The 19,110-nt window shown below is 46.7% G+C and overlaps 1 protein-coding gene and 1 long non-coding RNA gene across 2 annotated transcripts; one reads left to right on the top strand and one right to left on the bottom strand.

Moving 5' to 3' along the window:
• Positions 1-774: 774 nt before the first annotated feature.
• Positions 775-5,502, bottom strand: LOC117866370 (uncharacterized). Its single transcript, XM_034750568.2, has 9 exons — positions 4,836-5,502; positions 3,687-3,828; positions 3,268-3,401; positions 2,789-2,988; positions 2,400-2,681; positions 2,240-2,298; positions 2,094-2,130; positions 1,634-2,003; positions 775-1,541 (listed from the first exon to the last, which is right to left on the bottom strand). Exons 2-9 carry the CDS (start codon positions 3,817-3,819, stop codon positions 1,107-1,109), a joined length of 1,650 nt encoding a protein of 549 aa, XP_034606459.1. The 5' UTR covers positions 3,820-3,828; positions 4,836-5,502; the 3' UTR covers positions 775-1,106.
• Positions 5,503-9,343: 3,841 nt separating this feature from the next.
• Positions 9,344-16,037, top strand: LOC117866607 (uncharacterized). The gene is made up of 2 exons (XR_004642947.2): positions 9,344-10,068; positions 15,487-16,037. It is a non-coding gene; the product is annotated as an uncharacterized lncRNA (long non-coding RNA).
• Positions 16,038-19,110: the final 3,073 nt, after the last annotated feature.

The following is a 19,110-nucleotide window of genomic DNA, read 5'->3' as shown; positions in this document are numbered from 1 at the left end:
TATATGTAGATACATGTATAGATAATTATTTATTTTTCAAAATTGTAATTATTTATTTTTCAAAATTGTTCTCAGGTATGGATCGTCGTGGATAGATACACATCCTATACACATTTGAGTTTTCTATTCGAATCCGGATACATGTCAGATATTGGACGGGTGTGCATGGGCATAAACCAAACATACCATAAGTTCCCTACCTAAAAATAAATTGAGTATAATTTCACAATAAACATGTTTCAAAAAATGGAAATTGAAAATTGGGAGAATTATAAAAACTTGGTCATGTGAAATTTTGACCAACAAATAGCAAGATTTGAAAGGAAAAACAAAGAAAAGAAACAAGGAAATCACAAGGACACGAATCCGCCCCAAAAGCAAATTAGAAGCCTGGCCTGAATCTTGCCCACAAAGGGCCCAATCAACCACACAAACGAAAAAGCAAGCAGCATTCGGCCTAAGAGTGCTGATTTTGAAAGAAAACAAGACAAATAAAGCACACAAGCACGTCGCAGTGGCAAACCAAATTTTAGCCGTTTAATGTTCCAAGAAACATTTCTTTGTGCTAATGCGACTCTAGTTGCGACACCCAATTTTCCATGTCTCGCATTAACGAGGAGCTATAGCGACTAGCAAACTGGGCTTTAGAGTTTAGAAATATTGTTAAGAGTCTTGGTTTACTGGCTTACTGCAGCCTGACGGGTTTGAAGGGATGGCCCCGGGGCCCGGGCTGTGTGTTGGGTGGAGGAACGTGTCGGAGCACCACGCAAAACCTTCATCATCCAATTGATCCTTTGTTGCTCATGTGGAGAACAAATTCCACTGGCTATTCTTCAATGCTTTTGCAGATCGATGTTCATGTACAGAATCAAATCAATTTCTCCTATGCCACCAACGCAACAATGGCTGGATTCTCCAGACCATCCCACAGAACGGAAACCCAAACATCTTCGCAGCAATGGCGCGCCGGCGGTGGACGATCTCTCCTGGATCAGTCTCGACCACCGGCAGCAGTATACATTCTCAACTCTTTCCTCCTCTGCAAATGACAAATATTAAAGAACACAGCAAAAATGAATTCCAGCCATGTCAGCTTTTCGCGCGGCTCACGGCCCGACCCTGATCCGCACTTTCTTGGCCTGCATCTCGGCGAACTCCGCTTCCGAGATCTCCGAGTTGGTCGCGGACGTGAGGTGCCGCACCGAGATCCGGTCGTCGCCGGGGTGGCGCCGCGCCGCGGTGAGCACGAGCAGGAGCAGCAGCAGCAGCAGCGCCATGGCCGCCGACAGCGCGGCGAGCGCCCCCCACGCCGCGCGCGCGCCGCGCCGCAGCGGGGCGCACTGGCCACCGACGATGTCCGCGAACCCGGCCTTCACGAGCTCGCAGCTCACCAGCCGCTCCGTGCCCGGGAAGATGTCCAGCACGTTCTGGATCGAGCTCGTGTACGACTGCACCTTGTCGTAATCGATCGCCGACGAGAGGTCCACCGGCCGGCAGCTGGCGCCGCCGCCAAAGTCCGAGCACGTCAGCCTCTTCAGGATCTTTAGTTGGACAAAACGAAACAAACGCCATGTCAAGATTACCGTCCAAATTGTTCTGAAATTTGAACTGTGGAAAAACTTCGTGTTCGTACCTGAGGGATGTCGCCGATGGTGGCGGCGCCGGAGGGGCAGTTCTGGGGGCAGTACCGGTACTCCGGCGGCCCGGTGAAGGGGTTGCAGATGTAGTCCAACCGCTTCACCGGGTACTCCGATTTGATGGTGTAGATGTTTGAGTTCACCTGATCTATGATGTCATGGATCCCTGCACCGACATCGTGCAGAATTATGCTACCGGAGAACTTCTCGCTGCAGGGGATGATGGTGCCCAGCGTGCTGTTCTGAGGGTTCAGCTGGTACTCGTCCAGAGCGGCACACGTGTCGCCGGCGAACTTATCGAAGAAGTAGTACAGGCCGAAGTACATCCAGAAGAGGGCTGTCAGTATCCAGCACAAGGCCAGGCACCTGTTGCAGATAGTTTCTTGAGTCAGAATGCCATAAAGGCTGAAAGGTCACATGATTCAGGTTTGTGAAGCTTGAAGGTACGATACTTACAAGTAGCACAGTTTTTGCAGTCTTAGGGGGCTTCCTACTGCAATATTCAGAGAAGCAACTTGTTAGGCTCAGCAATAAGCAAATAACTAGTAATACTTCACAGATTCATCTTGCAGATTCTGAATAACTACATCCTATTCACTTACCCAACAACACTAGAACTGCGACAAGGTTCAGCGAAACGGTTAAAATGGTTACAAGTTCCCTGAAATTCATCAAATATCTCAGTTCCAATTATGACCAAAAGATTATAGCGAAAGTAGTAATCTGTGGATGTTTCTTTCCCATGCTGTGAAAAGTTCTTACAGTGTGTTGATTCCTCTGCTGACCAGGCGCATATTCTTCTCTGCCTTTGCCTGAATCTCCATTGCTTCAGAGTTGAGAGCCTCTACTGTGGAGTTGAGATGATCCCACGCTTGGCTGGTATAGTTGTATAGCTTCGATGTGTTTTGCATCATCTCAATGGCTCCTGTTATGTTGTAAATGGTTGCTGTCGCCTGGAGTGCAGTCGTCCCAATGATCTCTTTCACAGATTCTGCTCTTGAGTGGAATTGTACTGTGCCACGAAGAGCGACTGCTGATGCAACTCTGCAAATAAAATACTAGAGTAATTACTAAATGCAGTGCTGCATATTTTTGCAGATTCACAACAGTTCCTGTTGAAGGTTAGTTTATTCTTGATGTGAGCAACTTACATGACAAAAACTGCAAGGATGATGCACAGTATCACAGTCAAAATTTCGTATCTCTCTAGGAAATAGTCGAACTCAGTGTATCTTTCTTTCCTTTTTGTGCATAAAATCTTGGAGACTAGTATAGTTCCCAGAAAAATGATACCACCAATTACCCACAGTGCTGCAATCACGTATCCAGATCTACCTGTAAATATGGTCGACTGAAAAAAGTAAAAAACAATGGCAATCAGTTTTAATCCTCATATCGATACCTACCAAAACCTATATCATTCTGCACATTTAGCACGATTGAATGCTAAGAACAAAATTTTTATGTATACGGTAGTGCCTTGTTCATCTGCCAGAAAACCATGTCCTGATATTATGATTTATTCTCTAAAAGCATTTATTTGTTGCCTCGACATCATTTTTTAGCTAAAAGAAAAGGCAGTTACCACCTAAAACTCTGGGGAGTATGTTCAGAGAAGCAGAGAGCTTACACTCCAATAATGCTTGTCAGTGATATTGTACCCTCCCTCATACTTCCTCAGTCCATCAAGAGGATCAATTCTCCTTGTTCTCATCGACAGAGCGCTCTCCGATGTATTCCCCGCATCCGATAAAATTCTACCCACTGATCAGCACAAGCAACAGAGATCAGGTACCATTCACAACGAACAATATACTGCAGACAAGAACATTGTCAAGCAGAACAGTACAAAACATGCTAAATGAACAATGCACTAGAGACAGGAATAATGTCAACTAGAACAGTTAATCAGGATAACTTTGCTGTCCTGGCGTGCCACTTTAGCTCTACTACACAGATGTCTATTGTAAGTAAACCTGATTTGCATGTTACCAGAAAGGCGATACAATTTGCTTGGTTTATCTATGACACACATCAGGGATTACTCACCTGCTCCAATGCGAGGCGAGCTGTTGAGGTGTTCCAAAGTGGTTTGGGCCTGAGCGTGTGCGTGTAACCTGCATGTGATTGCCGCAAAGCAGCAGAGCAGGAATACTAACTGCTCCAACCTCCTCGGTTCCATGTTAGCAAGCTGCCATGAGAAAAGCTCCAAGAATTACATTCCGATCGTGATTTAGACATATAAAGACTGCGAGAAAAAAAAACCAAAAGATGTAGATCGGCAAGGAAGTAACTTTTTCCGCATGTGCAAAGACGTAAACTGTATTCCAGATACCGACATACTGATACATAAGGGTGCGTAGATCAACCAGGGCATCTAAAATTTGCACTGTCATCTATCTGTTCTAGTGTAAAACGTATGTAATTTTTCCTGGCAGTTTCTGCAGCCTAACTTGTCTGGAATTCTAATGTGCCGTCTGTCCATTCAGTGTTCAGACTGACTTCTTGGAAGATGACTTGATTTCCTGATCCCATTTTGGACTAGTACGATGCTCCCGTACCTAACTTAACAGGTGTTAGTCAGCCAACAGAGTCATGGCGGAACGTAGCTCCGTTGAATACGGTGAGATGGGCACTACAGGAGTTTGATACCAACAGGACTACAGGAGTTTCTCGATAACGCTGAGCTTCAGAGATACGACTACTACTGACATGTGAATACTGTAAATTCAGAAATGGCAGCATACATGTTTAGATATCAGTGAACTGTTAATGTCTACCTGTTATCTGAAAACTAGAGAAACTGGGGAAAAAGTGCAGTGTGAACAATCAACGTGCACTGAATTCATCGAATTTCTTGTCGCAGTCTATATGGTGCAATCCTTCTTCAGAGAAGCAAGAAGCCATGAAAACAGAGCTAAAGAGAAGATGCACGACCCCAACATGATCACACGCGACTCAGTTCTTATCATCACTTCAGAAACTTATACAACATAAACGAGATCATCCAAACTAAATTTCTAGCGGGAAAGATGATGGGCAAGGAAAAGGATTCTCCAAATTCGAGCTTCAAACATAGGCATAAATCTCACGCGCTAGGACAACTCGAGAGCAGGGCGCCATGAATTCCGAATGCAAAGTCTGAAAGATAGCACGTATAAAAAATAAACTGCAGAAGCGCAATCTCTGAAAACTCACCTGGTTTGAGCTCCTCCCCTGCTCCCACCATGCAAGCAGAAACAGAGCTCCTCTGATCCACCTCCTACCGCCGTTCTTGTAGCCACAAAGGAGCCCAGCAAAGATGAGGCTGCCGCGCGTGCGCCGTCTCCGAACTACCACCTTCTTCCTCCCGGAGTCCCTCTCACCATTTACTCCAAACTCCCAGACGTGGCCATCCTTTCCCAGTCATTCATCATACAATTCAGCTACCTCTCTTCTCTCTCTCCCTCTCTAGAAGTCCAACCAGGCCACCTCTTCCCCTCCCTTTCTCTCTCTAAGACCACCACCGTGTCAAACGAGGCGACCCGCGATGGCTTCCCTTTCCAAGGCCGCCGTGCGCGCTTATATATACTCGATGATCAAAGGAGGCGATCGTCGACAGGGGATGACATGGACATGGACGGGAGCAAGCAAGGGGGCCCTAAAGCGCCATGCTTTCCTTGGCCATGGAGGAACTGGTAGGATGCGATGCCACCACGGGACGATGGGGCCCTGGGGCTCCTCCTGCCGGCATGCACGCACCAAATCCCACAGGCCAAGGAACGAATGTTAAAGGCGAGAGAGGAGGGGGGAGTAGAAAAGTGTTTGAATCGGAATGGAGTCGTCCGCGTAACAACTTTGGCTCGGGATCCCATCCAATGGGTTTGTTTTGGGTTTTCCGTTTCCTTTTGGATTTTCAGTTGCCACCTTTTTTCTCTCCTTCCTTTCTGCAGCAGCTTCCTTAGAAGCCGTGTGTTGTGTGGGGAAGTCGGCAGGAGCCGGGGGCAGCGGAGAAGGGACAGAGTTGTAAGCCGGGGCAGTTTTGCGGGATAGACCTCGTGACCATTGGTATTTCCCATGTGACATGAACCATTAGGATCCGGTGATTTTTATTGGAAAAACAGAGGATCCAGTTATTTAACATGTACGATTTTAAGAGTGAATTTTAGAATATGCAACGGAGAAAGTGCGTGCAATTATGATCATAGGTAAAATTGTATAAGTGCCCTAGAGTAGAATGCAAAACTGAAATCGAATACATGAAAAACGGTCTAATGGTGAACCAATAAAAAATGGTACTACCTCCGTATCAAAATATTTGTTGTTGTTGACTTTTGATCATGACGTTTGACCATTCGTCTTATTCAAAAAATTATGTAACTATCATTTATTTTGTTTTGTGGCTTACTTTACTATTATAGGTATTGTAAGCGTGGCTTATCTTTTCATACAATTACAATAAATTTTTGAATAAGACGGATGGTAAAAGTCAACAACAACAAATTTTTTGATGCTGTGTGGTTTTGCAGCTACCTTTCTCAAATCCATCATTGCTTTTCACCTATCAAATCCAGCAGACCTTCAATCCAACAATTGATGATAATAATGTACCAGCCGGCCACAAGCTAGTGCAAGACTGGCCATGTTCAAATGAGAAGATGGGCAGAATAAGTTTGAGTGCTCTTATATAGAGGGGGCCGAGCAAGGTAGCAAACATGGAAGCAGCTGGAACCATTCATATGCACATTCAATAGCATCAATATGGAAAATTAAATATTCACACCTTGTTCAATATTGCCAAAATCTCATAGGCAAAACTTATAAATGTTGACAAAGATACAATTTCAGCACCGTCCAATATGAATATCCTCCATGCATTTGCACTACTCCAGCACGTGAAAATTTCTCATACATTTCGTCTAACACGTGGAGCAGGCAATTTCATAGAGGTTGCTTACCCATCCATGCAATTTTTAAGATCTCGGAGGGGTTTCCCACCAAAGAGAGCCGCAGGCATAAAGGGAAGCAAAAACGATTCTGCCGTGTTTCTTTCGGCTTCACCTTTTGCACCTTTCCTCCATGCGTTCACAGTGGCGTAGGAAGCTGAAAAATCTTTGACCTGAAAATGTGGCGTCTTGGAAGGTGTTCGGATCCTTAGTTAAAATTTAGTCCTTGTTACATCGAATCTTCGGATGGTAATTAGGAGGATTAAACATGAGCTAATTATAAACTAATTACACAGATGGAGGCTAATTCGCGAGATGAATCTATTAAGCCTAATTAATTCATGATTAACACATATTTATTGTAGCATCACATTGTCAAATTATGGACTAATTAGGTTTAATAGATTCGTCTCGCGAATTAGCCTTCGTCTGTGCAATTGATTTTATAATTAGTCTATATTTAATACTCCTAATTAGTATCTAAGCATTCGATGTGATAGAGACTAAAATTTAGTACGTGGAACCAAACAGACCAAGCCGAATATAAATGTATACTGCAACCTGTGTTAGTCTTGGTGTTAGTGGGAATGCTGATTAGGTTAACTGGACAGCAGAGGTCAAAAGGCTCCTATTTGGAGAACAGCTGAATAGGATGACCAAAGAAAGTACCTCCCTGAGGCCCACACAGGAGGTCAGTTGGATTTCTATGCGGATCAGGCACAACTGCACCAACTATATTTGTGTGTTTAGGTGTATTTAGCTTGACCGAACAAGATGTTTTAGTAGCATTTGATGATATCCCAATATGGACCTAGCTCAAATAAGTAGCCGAGTTTTTTATATAACCAATTGCATAGCGTCTAGATGTGTAAAAGTTTTTTACATATTAAAGAGCTTGCTTAGGATGCATGCTTGGGAAGAGCTTGCTTGGACCATCCTACTTCCTCGTGGTACAAGAATGTAAAATAATTGATACTAGCCACTAATAAGCACTAGGAAGGAAAAGAACTTACCATAAATATGTATCATTTGTGGCCTGAAATATAAGTACACATACCAAAAATTTTAGTGATTGCACACGAAATATCATACTCCCTTCATTCCAAATTGATAGATTTTACTATGCACCTAGATATATGCTATGTCTAGATACATTATAAAAACTATGTATTTAGAAATACTAAAACGACCTACAATTTGTAATTGTAACGGGAGGAGTAGATCCTAAGGATTGTAGCCAGTTTAGTTGTTCTCATTGATTGTAACAAAAGATAAAGAATATATATATTCAATGATTTTTTGGCCCGCTATAGTGTTCATTTTGTCTTATGTTGTATCTAAATTGTTGGCATGTGCTTAGATTAAGCTATAACAACATACAAATTATATGAAAATGCTTAAAATCACAATATAAAATTTCATCTAATTCAATGATTCTGCATAGGATTTTTAAATTACAATGAATGTTGTATATGCATCTAATTTCAAAACTTTAAAATTCATCTAAAATTAAAAGTAGAACTAGAATGGAACCACAACTTTTTAGGATGCATTGGCAGCCTCACCGTCCGCCGCAGCTAGCATTCTGGCAATTATGCTTCTTTGGTGCTTTGATTTGGTGAGGATTGTAGATGATTACAAAGGGATTAAATCCCTTACAACTTAAGGGAACAAACCCTTAGGAACCAATTATGTTATTGGTAAATAAAAGATACTAGAAACAGTACACTACTAACCAGAAGCCTCGGTAAATAAGGGGGTGTTTGGGAGCACTCCACTCCACGAAAAATTGCTCCACTCCACCAACTCCGAAAATTTCGCAGTCAAACGCGTCTAGCTCCAGCAACTCCGGCTCCAGGAAAAAGGTGGAGCAGGGGGGTAGATCCACGTTTTTTGTGGAGTACCTCAATAGGTGCTCCAAAAACCCCATGTACAGACCTCCTCGTGGAGTTGGTGGGTATTTACCCACCATTGCCACTCGTTACACAATAACGGTTCACGAATAAAAATAGACTCCCGTCGCCCCGTCCCTGGCGCGCGCCGCCCGCTGGCTGCCGCGCCGCCCGGCCGCCGCCTGCCGCGCGGCCGCCGCCCGCCGCCCGCCGCGCCGCCCGGCCACCGCCCGTCGCCCGCCACCTGTCGCGCCAGCCGCCTGCCCCTGCCGCGCCCGCCCATGCCATGCCGCCGCGCCGCCCGCCGCGCGCCCACCTCTTTCCCCCCCCCCCTCTCTCTCTCTTTCTTCCAAGCTTTGCTTTTCCCTTTGCCCGGTGGTGGGGTGCTGGACTGCTGGCCTCGGCGTCCGCGTCCGGCAGCAAGTGCGAGAGCAGAGCAGCGCTAGACTGCGTGTCCTGCCCAATCTCTAGCAGCAGCAGGGGGATGCCGGAGTCCTGGAGACCCGCCGAGGCGAGCGCCTCACCGTCCGATGCAGGGGCCGCCGGCACCTCGGCTCAGAGCCAGGGCACGGGCAATGGCGGCAAGGGGCACGCGGCGGCGGCAACGGCGATGGCGACGCGGGTGCCGTTCCACAAGCTGTTCGCGTTCGCGGACTCCACGGACGTTCGCGTAGTGATTGGAGAAAGAGGAGAGAGAGGAAGAAGAGAGGAGAAAATAGAAGAGTATGACATGTGGGTCCGTTCATAAAGGGTAAAATAGACCATTCACAACAAGTGCTCATATTTTTGGAGCTGGAGCACTGCTATCAGCCAAACACGTGCAGCAGCTCCATGTTTTTTTGGAGTTGGTGGAGTGGAGCTAGGAAAGTGTGGAGCTGGTGGAGTGGAGCTGGTTTTTTGAGTGGAGTGCTCCCAAACAGACCCTAAAAGGGTTAATTGGATATATGTCATTACAAATGTCACGGTTTGGAGATGTACCGTTACAATTCATCTATTTGGAGACATACCATCACAGTTTGTTCGTCATTCAAAACCAGAACCATACCATTTTCTACGTCTTTGATGCCGTTGGGCCCATGTGCAGATCACTATACTTACGTATTGCCCAAAATACCCTTGCGTTGACATAGGGGACCCACAAGTCATCGTCTTCCTCCCACCTCCCTTCCACTAGCACATCCATTTTCTTCTCCCTCGAGCAAGGCTCGCCCGGTGGCCAAGAACTCCGGCAGCGCACCACCGTAGTCCAATAGCCCGCGCCCCCGTATCCTCCACCTCTTCGCCCCCCTCCTCAACCTCCTCGCGCCACTCACCCTCCACCCTTCTGCCGGGAATTGAAGTTTCCCCACCCGCCATGGCCGCCACCGCCCTGAGCTCTTCGCCGGCCAAATCCTCAAGCCACGCCGCGCCAAAACCCAATCGCCCCCACCAACAGCTCGCCCACCTTCTGAGATACACCCCAGACCCCTTCACATTGAGCTTTGGCCATTGCTCCACCGGGATTCCAGGGATTTCCGGCCAACCGTGCGCCACCGTCAGCCCGAGCTCCGCTCACCGTCGAGCTCCTACTCCCGGTCCTCCTCAACGTCAACCAACACGACAAACCGGCTCATGGTGAGGCACTGGTACTCATCTCCCCTTTGCCTTTTCTTTTTCTTCAAGTTTCCATGGGCGTTCCCGGCTTCGCCGCCGCGGCCGTGCCGCCATGACCGCCCGGTCCGCCGCCGGCCATGCTCCGGCTGGCTTTCCACCAAGAAAAGTAGCTGGTTTTGTGCGCGTGCTCAGGCTGGTCCGTTACGTGTGCTCTCCGGTGGGGAAATCGCCGGTCATGACCGCCGGCGCGGCCTTGACCTGGCGCGCGTGTTGGCACGGTGCGAGGGAGCTAGCCTCACCGGATCGGGAGGCGGTGGGCGTCGCGCAACCTCTTCCCTCTAGGTCGCTTGCCGGCGAGCATGTCCTCTCCATGGCCGCCGTGAGTCCAGCGCCGCCTCTTTCTTCCATGGTCGTAGCGATTGGGGAGGGAAGGAGGAAGAAGGTATGACGTGTGGGCCCACACATCAGTGGTACAGAGAGAATAGATGTATGGGGGTATTTTTGTCCATACGAAAATACATACACCTGCAGGTGGCCCCAAGGTCGCGGGAGGTGTAGCAATAGCATGGTTCGAGTTTCGAATGAATTGTAATGGCATATCTCCAAATAGGTGATTTCTAATGGTATATCTTCAATAACATTTGTAATAGCCTATATCCAATTGATCTTAAATAAAACAACAAAAGAGAGACCAATCGTGCTGAATATAGGTTCCATGCTTAACCAGCTAAGTGTTCCATCTCCTCGCGGTGAAGAATACTCGAAAGAACTTGGTAAAGCTGAGACTGAAAAGGGCGTGTTTTTCTGCTTCTGCATACCCCACTACACAAAGACGCTTGCCACACAAAATCCCCGACAGTTCCGATCCGATCGATCGAAGTCCCTCGACGACGGCTCTTTTTGTCCCGGAGGTGACGGCGTACGGCTCTACTCGTCAGACGGAGTTGGACCGGTGCAGCTTTACCTGCGGTCGACCGGCCGGTAGTGGCATCCGTCGCCGTCGCCGCCGCATCGGCCCGTCGTCCCCTTTCCGACTTATCGTTAGATTTTGCCGGTCAGCTCACCGTCACCATGAATTTCCACGAAAGCGACGCCGGCAAAGACGACGTCGCCGGCTTCAGCTTTTGGAAGATGGAACGAAGCGAGCAAGTCGAGCTAGCTGTTGATGCTCGGACACGTCAGAGACTTGCCGACTAGACCGTTCCTGCTGATGTGTTGTCCGTCGCGGCCGGCGCGCGAAACCGCCGTCTCCGGCACTGTGAGTAGCCGCGTGGTTGAGACTGTCCAGGAGTGGAGAGCACGCAGTTGAACAGCTGTTCTTATGGACTGCGATTTGTGTCGGGGAAGAATTCTATGGCACTCAAACATTGTGGAAGTCAACGTGGAAATATATGGACCGCGGCAACCAAGTCGGCGTCAGGCCGTGGCGCAGCCTCACCGGAGCTCTCGGCACGGCCATGTTCTACCGTGTCCGCATTTGCCTCGACGGGGTGCCAAGGCACGCCTGGACATCATCGAGCGGCTAGTCGGTCGAACATGTGCCCTCATGCGCCCTCCAGTGCATCGACACCCACCTCTTGCACTCGGCGGACACGCGCAGTATCGAACTGTGGGCGTGGACAGCCGACCCGAGCAAGATTGCCAAGGTGATGTGGCTCGTCTTCACCACCCGCTCCATGGACGGCTAGGGCCGGCCCTGTAGTGGTGTCAAACGGGGTGGTCGCCCAGGGCCCCAAGTGCAAAGGGTTCGATCCTTGGACACAAATCTCGGAACGAATCGGATTCAGGACTAAAGAAGCATTAGTCCCGGGTCTAAATTTCGTAGTCCCTCAGAGCCCTTTTAGTTCCGGTTGGTGGTTCCAACCAAGATAAAAGTGAAACTTTTAATCCCAGTTGGAGCCACCAACCGGAACTAAATGAATTAGTCCGGTTGGTGGCTCCAACCGAGACAAAAAGAACTAGTTTTAGTAGCCACCAACCGGGACTAAATCCACCGGCGGCCTTTAATTCTCTCTAACTCTATGCCTCTCCCTTATCCTTATATCGATTTGCTTGTCTCCCTCCTCCTACCTCTGCTCCCTCCCTCCCTCCTCGCTCTAGCTGCTCCCCGGCCTCCTCCTCCCTCTGCTCCCTTCCTTCCTCCCCGCCGTGGCCCAGCGAGGCGTGGTGGCCCCGCGCAACGCGGGCGGCCGGTGAGCGCGGCAGCCGGCGCGGCACAGGCAGCCCGGCGAGGCTGCTACTTTGGTGCGGCGCAGGCGGCCCGGTGCGGCGTGGAGCAGGCGAGCCGCGGGCGGGTAAGATTGGCGAGCGGTGAATGATTCATTTGTGATTTTTGCTGGTGAGTCCACTGCGTGTTGTGAATCAAATCGAACTTATGTGTTATGAATAAGATCTTGTGCAAATTGATTGGTTGTGTGTTCTTACTTATGTGATGGTCATTGTGAGATGAGCATGTTTGTTGCTTTTGATTTGGTTGTCTCTGTGATGGAGTTGGAGCTCAAGGAGGTGGTACGGTGGTCGAGGCGGAGTTGAGGGGTGGCGGGGCGAGCAGGCAGGACGGAGGGCAACCTACTTTTTTTTTAACCTTTTTAGTCCCATTGGTAATACGAACCGGGACTAAAGTAAATCTTTATTCCCAGGTGAATGACCAGGACTAGGGGCTTTAGTCTCAAAAGATTAGTCCCGGTTAAATTTTCGAGATACATGAGCCTATCCAACTGGTACTAATGCCCGTTTTTCCACCGGTACCTGATGACTACGCATCAAGTATATGCTAGTAATCAGTTCTTCTACATATCAAGTTCAAGCACTTATAAAGTGCTAACATAAAATAAAAACTTCAGCCCGACGTTAACCAATCAGACACCCCTAGCGCAAGATTGGTGGCTTCCAAGCGTATGCATTGATCACTTTAATTTCAGGTCCAAAATCCCTTTGAAACTATTCTTAGCTGTAATAATTTTTTACAATGAACTAAAATTATCTTTGCAACTGCTATATAATAGTTTGCTGTTAGTGTTTAGAGGGCCCTCCGATTTCTGTTTTGTCCCGGCCCCCTCGAAACTCAGGACTAGCCCTGTGGACGGCTCCTCCTCCTCCTCTGTGTAGATCAATGACATTCCGCCCGAGCGTTGGCAACGCGGAATCAAACATCACGTCCTCATCCACCTGTGGGAAATCACAACTACTCCTCGGTCACTTTGGACCCACACAACCCGGATGTGTCGGTCGGTGAACCAAAGAAGCGGCGGCTTCCCTGGTACTGGGGCGTCAGGGACGGTGACCTTGTACCAAAGCCCGCCTTCCCGCCGTTCAAGCACTTGCCTCTGACCCGTCTTCCACAACATTCAGGGGTGGAGAGAGGATGATGACGGCGGCGGCGGCAATGATGGTTGGCCGCGCGACATGCGTGGCCACAGCGACATCAGGCGCTCCAGTGGGTCCAGGCAAGACCCGCAGTGGTAGGACCGCTCCCGCTCGCCGCGACGTCACGACGTGAGCACTGGCTCCCATGGGGGAAGGTGCAGGAACACGGACGGCGAGGCCCAGCCATCCCTCAAGCTTCACAAGGCGGCAGACTTCTAGCTGATGTTCGACCTTCAGGTCAACTCCATGGCGGAGCTGCACAGAAGATGTTCAACCTGCAGGGAGCGCGCTCGACGGCAACAGAGCCGCGCCTAGTGCTGGACCTTCTTGGGAAGGCATCACGCGTCGTCGACATGTTCGGGGATGAAGCCTGGTTCAACGACAACAACAATGGAAGCCTAGAGGTACCAACAACAAGAGCTCATCCAGATGTGCCTCTGCATCGTGTCTTCTCCGTAATCACCTCTGCCATGCATCCTCTCAACTCTCCAACCATCCAGGAAGTGGACGAGGCGCTTTTCAGGCTCTTGGTGCAGCTGGAGTCCATTGAGCACACCTAGCAAGAGGGCCTAGCGGAGGACCGGTGGCGAGCGACTTCCTCTCGCACGAGCCCCCGACGCTCGTGCATGACGTGCACCAGGCTGACGCTGACGACTCTGCATCACTAAAATCAGGGGTACAGGAGAATGGGGACTGGCAGCCCCTATCCCCGACACTCGTGCATGACGCGCACTAGGCGACTGGTGGCGACTCTGCATCACCAAAGTCCCCAGTTCTCCCAGCAGGCACACCATCGACTAACGGGGTGGCCGGCCTCTTCTCTATTCCTCCACAGCTAGTGCTACAGTCATCGGAAGAACCCATAGTCCCAACTCCAACTCCGACACCGGTCCCTGCCAGCGCCGTGTTTTCGACATGACTTTGGTACGTCGCAGTTTTCGGCTTTCTATGACTCGCCCTATGACGGCAATGCAGCGGACGCAGTGCAATTTGTGTTGTAAGCTTGGGCTTCTAGGTGATGAGCTTGACTGATATGCACCCGTTGGGGTTGAATCCCAATCTTTCAATGAGATAAGGTGGATAACTCGATTTGGGGATGGAGATGACATTCACGGTCTGACTACAACTATTCAAGGATGCTGCGCCTTAGCAATCGATATACCATCTTCAATGGTCGTCGCGATCTTGTGGAGCACGATCAACTAAACCACTAGGGTAATTCCTGCAAGCAATCAAGGAACAAGCAAGAGCAAGTAGAACAAGCAACTCAATTGCAAATATGGAGATAAAAACCAATCTGAACTCACAAAGTTGGGGTTCTAAATCGAGTAGAACGGATGGTCTAGTCAATACACGCATCTACAAGGAAGTAGTAATGGCTAAACTTTCAACAAAACAAAATCCAATCTATTTGTGGTGGCTCTAATCCTTATTAATACCTAGGAGGATGACCAGGGAGTCCTGGTGTCGTGCTCCAACCCTAGGACACGTCCTTATTGGATCCGACTTGATACAAGGCCTATCGGGCCATAATAAGGCAACGTAGCACCATGGACATAAAAACTTCTCGGTAATAATTTGATCATTGCGACCGCTTCAAGAAAGATATTAATATGAGTCCAGATCCATATGAAAATAGACTTCATAAGGATTCCAAGAAGTACTTGAACACCCAAAATGGAGTCCGGATGAGGTCGTGACGTCCGTCGCAAGTTGGCATAGTGCTGCAGTCCGAATCCAGCCTCAAAATGTGTTGGATTTGATCTCTTTCTTTCCTTGGACCAAAAGTGACGTGGTGGCCTGGTGAAGGATGTTGGGAATACTTAGAATTGGCCCACAATCAACTTCTTTGGTCCTCCATGCATTCCATATGTGTTTAATACTTTTTGTGATCCACGTACGTATTTCTAAAAATTACAATGAACACAAATTATGGTGCAACGTCAATTCATCAAATATATCAAATACAATCTTGATAAAGAATTATTTCACCTTTGAATTAAAATTTATTATTGTGGTTGTATCTGAGCAGGTGATGTTCTCATCATTGACCCTGTGTTGGCTGCTCTGCAGGAGTTCCTTGCCATGCTCATGGGACCACTACCAGCAAACATCATCGCCACGCTGACTGAGATTTTCAACATCAACAATGACAAAGCCGACGAGCTGGATGATGCAATGCTCGCCATGGTGGGTGAGGGGATCAACAATCTTCCATGGGAGGTGGCCGCTGTGCAAGTCGCAACATGATCCATCGCTATTTTCAGTCAAGCATCACCTTTAGTTCCCAGCGCATTGCAAATTTCAATTCCTTACCAGTACCTCAGAGGTTGCGGCTGTTGCGGTCTCATGTATCTTAGATCAACATTGGATTGGGTTGTAACCCCTAACGTAGCTCACTACTAGAACCCCTCCTTAGCTACGCTATAGTAGTAATGCACGCTAAAAGTGTCTCTACATTAGCATGTAAAGATGCTTTTTGACACAATTTCAAAAATGTGTCAGATTGTTACGATATTAGACACGCTTATAGTGTTATTAGTCATATAAAGACATTGTTAACATGCTATTGAAGTTGTCTCAAAATGACACAGAGTTAGACACGCTTTAAAGCGTCATTATCCCCTAGACACGTTGTAAAGCGTATCAAACAATTGTCTATAGCCAGGTAAAGATGCTTTCTGACTCGATTAGAAAATCATATCGAATTGATACAAAGTTTGACATGCTTTCAATCGTGAATAGCATGTAGACAAGTCATAAAGTGTATCAAATAACTTTAATAGGCACGTAAAGATGAATTTTGATGCAAAACGGAAATGACACACTTATTCGGAATAAGAGAACCTAATATTCGCAATCATTGAAGGATGAAAAAAAATATATTTGAATTGGTAAAAAAAATACAACTACCATATAACCTAATATTTATAGCGTTAGTAAGATATTAGAGACCTGCATGCTAAAAACCATATTAAAATTAGCTGTGTACAACAGAATTAAAAAAAGGAAAAAATAGGTGCCTCCAAGGAATCAATCCGCACCTGGCAATTTTAGAGACTTGCAGCCATACCATTGAGTTAGCAAAGTAAGCACGTCAAGTCTCTAAATAAAATTATTGTTGGTTGTACGTAACCCACCTAGTACATCTGGCCAGGCACCCACGGACCAAATCGGCACTCCTCCTCCAACTCGACAAAATGCTGCGCCAGGTGCCAGCCTGCTGCACTCGAAATCCTCATTCCCTGGGCATGCTGGAGGGTAGCAGCACGGCAGCTACATTGAGGTCCTGGTTCGCCCTCCTACATCCCTCTCCCTTTGTCTGGTTCAACTCCATTGTAGCGCATGGCCGGTAAATCTTGAATCCAGTGGCAGAACCGGGGGTGGGGTGGGGGGGGGGGGCGCAGCAGGGGCCATGGCCTCCCTAATACGGTGATAGGATTTAAAGACCTCCTGTGTATTGCGTAGTCTAAAAGCCTAGAGTAGTCATCAGTCATCACTCATCACCACTTTAGTTCCTCTGATCTGAAGCACATGGCCTAAGTGTCAGCTCAGGTTTGTGATGCATATTTCAGGACTTTTTGTTCACTAATATGGGCTGGTGAAGCATGACCATGAATTTCATATTAGTGCAGTTCTGTTATTTCTGATTTGCAGTCTACTGTTTGAGCTGGTTAGGTGGAAGCCTCTTAAAAAAGAGAGGGTAAGACTTCTTAAAACCAAAGTAGAGTTTCATATTTCTAGTTGAGCTGACGGGATTAGACTATCTTCTATTACATTGTTGCTAACACTAGCCTATTTGGGCTACTTAAACCTATCAGCCAAAAGTTCCCTGAGCAAGTTGTCTCTCTCTGTATTCTTCATAACTTAAGCATCTCCCTCAAGGGCATACAGTGTAACTATTTGAGAAGCATGCCATATTTAAAGCATCATGCAGGCTTAACACTATTTGGTCAGATTCACTCAGAGTTTGCTAAGTTTTATCAGTAAATTGTTTTGCATATTGCTTTGAAATAAATAATATTGGAATTTTCTAAGTTTTATTAGTAAATTGAGTTTATCCAGTAGATTAAATTTGTGTTTTGTAGTAATTCACAATTCTATAATGATTAAGGATTGTGTTTACATTTTATTTTAGAAATTAACCATCACCTAATATTCATCTCTGTCACAACTATGTAATGCAAATTAAACTAGCTGATTTGTTTTATTTGAATTTTACAGCTCCTTACATAGGGTGATGGATCGAAGTTGGATGAAAAAAGTTAGACGGGAGACGGCATATGAAGATGATGTTGAGGAATTTTTAGCTCTTGCTTACCGGGACCTTCCACAAGATAGCGAGATACTTTGTCCGTGTAAAAAATGCAAGAATAGAATAAACCAAAGTCATGATGAAGTTATGACACATCTGCGGTGCGACGGTATTCTTCAAGGTTATACTACTTGGGTTCATCATGATGAGAATTATGACAGATCATCAATTACATTTGTTGATGTGCTAAATATCACAACATTGCTTGCTTCGGGTATAGTACAAGGTTGCCGGGATGGGGAATCGGATAGCATGCAAAACTGCTACATGCTACATTTGGTAGGGCTGCAACCATGCCTCAAGGCGAAGCAAATGATTTTCAGTCAGGATTTGCAGATATGGAACATAATGCCCCAGAGGATATTGTGAATTTAGCTCAAGGTGATGATTCGGGGAGGGATCAGAATATATATGCAAGGTTCTTGAAGGATGCACATATAAGGTTATACCTTGGTTGTGAATACTCAAGGCTGTCATTTTTGGTCCACTTGTATCACTTGAAGTGCTTAAATGGTTGGTCACAAGAATTGTTTGCAGCACTACCGGGTCTACTATCTGCTGCGCTACCTCTAAAGTAAATCTACCTAAGACATATTATGAAGTGAAGAAAATCATCCGTGGATTAGGTCTTGATTATTTGAAAATCCATGCTTGCCCCAAAGATTGCATGCTATTTCGAGGTGAACATGCCAAAATGGATGTTTGCCATGTGTGCAAGAGATCTCGTTGAAAGTTGTTTAGGAGAATGCCTCATCAGCTAAACCTAAGGGGAAAAGGAAACCAACAAAAAGTGTTGAGGTATTTTCCATTGATACCTAGGATCCAAAGGTTATTTTCAACTACCAAAACTTCAAATGATATGTGATGGCATGAGGAGGCCCATACGAAAGAAGGAAAACTACAACATCCAGCAGATGGTGAAGCTTAGAAAGACTTTAATGCTCGTAATGTATGCCTTGGTCTTGCAAGTGATGGATTTAACCCCTTTGGGAATCAGAATTTAAAGCACAATACATGGCCAGTAATGCCTTACATATTAAACTAGAACATAGTATTGTATTTCTAATCAAATAAGATGTGAAGATAAACATCTGTTCCTTTTTCAGAATGGCAACTAGATCTTTTTTCTCATTGATAACAATTATTAGATATGCTATTATGCTCTAAACATCAGAATGGTTCAATCTATTATTTTTACATATATGTGATGCCTACCACTTGGAAGTAAGCCCTCCGAATTGTTTATTTTTTCAAGGATGGACTTATAGAACCAGAAAGTCATACTGAACACAGCCCTGCACACTCAATTGGTAATGTGCACTCTCCCACAAATGAAGTGCAGGTAATAGAATAGATACTTTATTTCTAATGTACATAGCTAC

Source organism: Setaria viridis, chromosome 8, assembly GCF_005286985.2.
Source record: "Setaria viridis chromosome 8, Setaria_viridis_v4.0, whole genome shotgun sequence".
NCBI classification, from domain to species: domain Eukaryota; kingdom Viridiplantae; phylum Streptophyta; class Magnoliopsida; order Poales; family Poaceae; genus Setaria; species Setaria viridis.
The sequence above is the reverse complement of the archived record's forward strand: the minus strand, read 5'-3'. Positions and strand labels throughout refer to the sequence as shown.